At 44.4% G+C, this 6,000-nt stretch overlaps 1 protein-coding gene across 5 annotated transcripts in view; it reads right to left on the reverse strand.

Annotated features, from left to right (window-relative positions):
• Nucleotides 1-2,505, reverse strand: part of CHID1 (chitinase domain containing 1) — a 173,567-nt gene extending 171,062 nt beyond the window's left edge. For 3 of the 5 annotated variants that reach the window (XM_044425525.1, XM_044425524.1, XM_044425529.1), the window contains exon 1: nt 2,335-2,491. In XM_044425525.1, coding sequence (XP_044281460.1) covers nt 2,335-2,337 — 3 coding nt within the window. In that variant the 5' untranslated portion in view covers nt 2,338-2,491. Of the gene's footprint in view, nt 1-2,334 lie in introns of all 5 variants that reach the window. The other 2 variants (XM_044425526.1, XM_044425528.1) reach the window with 2 other exon arrangements.
• Nucleotides 2,506-6,000: the final 3,495 nt, after the last annotated feature.

Consider the following 6,000-nt stretch of genomic DNA (forward strand, 5'->3'; position numbering starts at 1 on the left):
ACTCTGGGGGCATAGGGGGACTGTGAGAAGACTGGCACTGACAAGATATAATGTATCCTGACGGTACCATAGCCTCTGTCCCTCCTGCTCTGAAGCATCTCAGGCAGCCAAAGGCAGCCACCTGTGTTTTGTGGGACTGCAACTTCATAGAGGCAACGGTCACCTCTGCATTCCTTCCAGTCTGCATGGAATGTCCAGAAAACGTTTGTAAAGTTGCAGGGAGCCTCACAGGAATACATCCTAACAGAGTTACTGCGGCATAAGCATTTGCAGCTCCAAGTCCCTGAAAGTTTATGCTGCATTAAATCTGTTACCCTTGAAGTTGCCACAAGATGCTATAACAGAATAATCCAACCAGCCCTCAGTTAAGTGTCATATACCATCTGAAGAAGGGGCCACAACCTCAATTCATCAGTCAAAGTGCCTGAAAACACATTTTGACTAAAAAGGTGCCATCTACCCCATCAGCAGGTGTTTGGAACAGATTTGATTACCTTTAATATAAGTACCTATAAACACAGTTGGTTTTAAGCACTATCCTAAAAGAGGCATTCACTCCTGTGCAGAGAAGGCACACATGCCCCTTCTAAAATGAAGGCTGCCAACAGACACAAGTGCATCATCTAGAATTAGCATTTTCTCATAGAGTGCTGTAATTGATTAAGGGTGTGATCCCAAGTGTGTTTAGATAGGGAAAAAAGTCCTGCAACTCTTAGTATTTTGCAGCCAGTCACAGATTTTGCTGGCTGGGGTATGTGGGAATTGTAAGATCTTTTTAATCCAAGCATGCATAGATCTGGCTCCCAACATACTAGAGCTAATAGCAGGTAGAACAATCCTAATCCCTAGAACTGCTGGCAGGCAGGCAGGCAGGCAGGCAGGCAATACGATGGAGCAGAGGCACTGCTCTGCCAGAAGAACAGAGCTCCACTGATGGTAGGGGCAGCCATATCTCCTCTGGAGTCCCAAATTGTACCTACAGGAAGCTCCTGGGCTTCATGACTGCTGCCAGCCCTGAAACTAGGCATTCTGGCAGTAAAGGTGGCTTTGGATTTGGCCTACTATGCCAGCCATTTGTTTCTGCAGGTGGGGAAAATTCCAAATAATGAAGATCCACCTGGCAGAATAAGCTGCCCCCACCTTGCTCCTGGCCAGCATGACAATTGTTTTCAGCTGACAACTACCCTGTCATTGACCAAGGTTTATTTAATTGAGTAACAGCTTTAATCTGATGGCTTAGTATTATTTCATACATCACCACAGAAACTCACTTCAGACTGCTGCCTAACATTTTCAGGATTTGAAATTATTAAAACACACACTCCACTGAAGGATAGAACAAAAGCTAATTGTTAACTGAAGTTTATAAACAGAGGGGAAGAGGATAGAGTTAGTTGACCAGAACAAATTACAATTATTTATATCCTGCCTTTTCATGTAACATGCTGATTAGAAATAGGAATAAAAAGACAAGAGATATTTTTCCCATCCATTTCCTTTTTTATATAATTCACAATAATTTGCATTCTGACATGAAGTTTTTTAAAACTAGTGTTCCATAAATATTCTTCAGTTACCCTTATGGCAAAGTCCGATGCATGTCTACTTTGAAGCAAAGCCTATCAAGCTGAATGTAACTTACTCCCAGGTATGTGGGTGCAGGACTGCAGCCTCAATTACTCTGTCACTGCACTCACCTGCTATCCTTACAGGTGAGGGTTCTGGGGAGAGAGCCTTGCTAGGCAACCATTCTACTTGTTCCATTCCTATCCCTGGTGTTTACCCAGAAGAAATCACAATTAAGTGCAACAGGACTTGCCTCCGAGTACACAACGTGTGAGAATGTGTCGTTACTCACTTTAGTGATTGTGAGTACCGAGCCAAGGGGGGCGAGTTCGGTGTAAGTCCCCCCCCCCCCCCAGACGCCTTGGCCTGTGTCTCTACGCAGCATGTCATCCAGGCTGGGAATGGTGGGCCCTATAGTCCTATATATGCGGAGCCCACCAGGCTGGGAAGAGCTAATGAGTACAGCACGTGCTTCGGGGATGCGGGGGGAGGTGCAGGTCGACCCAAGCAAAGGACAGCAGATGAGAGGTGACGTCAGGTATTGGCGAGGGGTGGCAGGGAAAATGAAGGCGACAGTCAACACAAGGGGAACACATGCCCCATATCCACCAGTTCTGACATCCGGTAAATATTAAAACACAACCCCTGCCCGGGAGATGGGGAGACACAATGGGACCGGGATAACAGGCAGGACACTCCTTTCTCTCTTTTGCCTATTATCCAGCAGCCAGAGACAAATATGGCTCAAGAACCGCCACACGCACGCACCATCCCGTTCAAACAATTTGCAGCACGTGTCAGCGGAGGTTTCTACTCCAGAGGGAGAGAGAAGACACGGGAAAGCCTGCGTGCTCTTGGAGATCCCCTCCCACCTTAGCGGAGACTCGTGCGTGAGCCCTCGTTTTCCCTCTGCAACCCGGATCTTCCTCAACTCGGAAGTGAAAGCCACGCTTTGGGAGCCAGGTGGCGCACGCCTCTTAAAGGAGCCGCGGGGGCCTCCTCAGCTGCAGGAGGAGAACTACGTCCCTCTTGAAACGACTGTTAAAGCGGCGGAGCTCCACCCCCGTGTCATCTTTTCTCAGGACTGCGATCGCAGGCGCGCGCACCCGGGGAACCAGGGCTGCTTCCAAATCAACGTGCTTAGGATCGGGGCGCACTAATCAGTCTCGGGCTGAGAGCAAGCGCTTGTACACACTCAGGGTTGCTGAAAGCAATGGGCACGTCTCCAACAGGATTGGGCCGCTGTCAGTTGCTACACCCAAGTTAGTTCCTTCGAGGAGTGTGAAGGGTTGCAACCAGAAAACGCGAAAGCCCGGTTATATATTTACTGAGAACCTAAGGAGAGCACTGCTGAATGGCACAAGGATACATCAAGCCCTACATTCTGCTCTCAGGGGAACCAAGCAGGAAACAATCGCAGGAGACGATCCAACCCTCCAGCCCACATCTCTCTGGAACTAGTGCACTTACGTACATATCCCTCTCTCACTGGAAGGCCTATTGATTTCACTGGGGTTAACTTGCAAAGTAAGCTACAACCCTAAACACAATTTCCTGGAAGTAATCCCCACTTAATTCCATGAAGCTTACGTCTGCATAGCTATGTGTAGGATGGCTCTGCAAGTATCCCAAAACAGACCATTTTTGAACATGAAGGTGGGTGCTTTCACATGAATATCTTCCAATGCCACGTGCCAAAAGACACTAGGCAGTTACGCTGCTTTTACTCCTTAATGGTTTTTTCTGGGTCGGGTTTTTGTTTCGGACAAAGCTTTGCTGGTACAACTGCCCCATCTCATTCACAGGTTTTAAACATACTCTTTCATGTGTAATTTGTCGTTTCCCCCTTTGTTCTGCCATAGTTTTTCTTACCACAGAAACTCCATTAATGGGGATAGCTGCAATGGTGTCTTTGGAATGTGACCTCTCTCTGATTTTAAGAAAAAGACAGAAGCAATGTGGAGAAAACAGGAGTATTGCAAACAGTGAGCAACAACATTCATGCTACCATACTGGTCTTCCACTAATACAACCACTGGATATTTCATAGCTGTGAAAGTTTGTCTTGACTAGGCACACTAAGTGGATTCAAGAAAAGGGAAGGACCCTGAACATGCAAAAAATCGATTTCCAACAAAAGTCTGAATGTCTTATTTAGGCTTTTCTAAGTAATCCCAATTTGATGTGCGACACACATATCTCATGTCTGCACACCTTACCCTGGAATTGTGCGTATGCCACACTAGTACAAAAGTAGAACTAAACGTGCTTCTTCCAATTCAACTCTTCTTGCAAAGTCAGCTTTTTAAGTTTTTACAGAGTGTGTCCGCCTAGCATTTATAACTGCAAATATAGCAAAATGGGTTTGCAGTTGGTCAAGATGATCATCCCTTCCATATCTGTTTCTGAAACAGATCAGTCCATGTGGGTGCAGTAGTGCAGTACCACTGGAGACCTGACAAAAGACAGTTTATGGCTGAGGACATTCTGGTGATGCGCTGTCCTTTATCCCACCAAAAGGCAAGAAGGCAAAGGTGCTGGGCAGCAATGACTCATCCGCACTAGGAAAGAGGTGTGTGTTGAAAGAGGTTCGTGTACATAGCTTGAAGTTCATGTATGCTGAAACTGGGTCTAAATGGCAGGGAGAATGTTGACTTTTTCTATAGGCTCTCCTAGAAATCTGATGCACTACATGAATCTGTTGGAATGCTAACTCTGAGACTATTAAACATGTATTCTGGGCTTCAAGAAAGCCAACTTTAACAGACTCAAAACAATGATAAGCCAAGTGCCATGGCAACTCACTCTTAAGGGAAAAGGAGTACAAGAGGGGTGGAGAATCTTGAAAAAGAAGATTCTCCAAGCACTACAAATAATTCCAACAAGAAAATGTGTTAGAAAACAACAGAGGAAGCCCACGTTGTTCCACAAAAAATTACATGACAACCTGAAAGAAAAAAAGGACATGTACAGGAAATGGAAGCAGAGTAAGGCCACAAAGGAAGAATATAAACAAAGTAGCAAGGAATTGTAGGAATAGCATCAGGAAGGCTAAAGCAGGAAATTAACTGAGAATAGAAACATTGTAACAGAGTGTTGAAAGGGGTATCCTGGGCCATCTAGTCTGACCCCTGGCTCCAGCTGGCTCATGACATGCCTACCATGGCAAGGGATGCTAAGAACTATTGTATTTCAATGTATTTTATCATGTTGTAAGCCGCCCCGAGGTTTTGGCAAGGGGCGGCATAGAAATGTTATAATAATAATAATAATAATAATAATAATAATAATAACAAGAAATCCTTCTTCAGATACATCCAGAACAAAACACGTGAAAGAGAAAGGTGCCCAGCTACTTAAAGTGGATGGCAGAGTGATATTAGATGACAAGGAAAAGGCAAAAGTTCTCAATTACTACTTCGCCTCAGTTCCCACAAGAAAATCTACAACCAAGAGGAAATACAAGCTGAAAGTGAGAGATGGAAGTCCAAGATTGACAGACAAATAGTAAAGGAATACCTAGATGAAATAAACACTTTCAGATTTCCAGGGTCCAATGAACTCCACCCGAGAGTCATAAAAGAACTAGCGCAGGAACTCTCAGAACCAATGTCTATTATCTTCAATAAATCTTGGAAAATAGGAGAAGTGCCAGAAGACTGGAGAAGGACTAATATTGCCTCCATCTTCTAACAAAAATATGGGGGTGGGGGGGCGGGGAGGGATGGACCTTGGAACTATCAACCAGTTAGTCCAACATCAATCGCTAGAATAATTCTGAAGAAAATTATTCAAAACTCAGTCTGCAAGCATCTTGAAGAAAATGCAATGATTAACAGAGGCCAGCATGGATTTATCAAAAATAAATCATATCAGATTGATTTAATCTCATTTTTTGACTGAGCAACCTTCCAAACGGACAGAGAGAATAGTGTGGACATAATCTATCTAGACTTTAGCAAAGCTTTCAACATAGTGCTCCATAACATTTTGATTAAAAAGTAACAAAGTACACTAGACAGAAAAACTGTTAGATGGATCCAAAATAGGCTGCCAATTGGGACACAGAGTGATCATCAATGGGACCTTCTCAAACTGGATGGAGGTCACTAGTGGGGTGCTGCGGGGTTCAGTCCTGGACCCACTGCTCTTCAACAACTTTATTCATGACTTATATGCAGAAGTATAAGGAAAGATGATCACATGTGCAGACAATACAAAACTGAGTGGAATAGCGAACACCCTAAAAGACAGAATGAAGATCCAGGGTGATCTTGATAAAACTTGAATTCTGGGCCAAAAGCAACAGAATGAGATTCAATAGGGACAAGTGCCAAGTCCTCCACCCAGGAAAAAGAAATCGAATGCATCGATACATGATGGGGAATATGTGGCTTAACAGAACTGAAAAAGAAAAAGACCTTGGGGTAATTG

The sequence above is a fragment of the Varanus komodoensis genome, unplaced genomic scaffold (genome assembly GCF_004798865.1).
Source record: "Varanus komodoensis strain SLA01 unplaced genomic scaffold, ASM479886v1 scaffold16, whole genome shotgun sequence".
Lineage (NCBI taxonomy): Eukaryota > Metazoa > Chordata > Lepidosauria > Squamata > Varanidae > Varanus > Varanus komodoensis.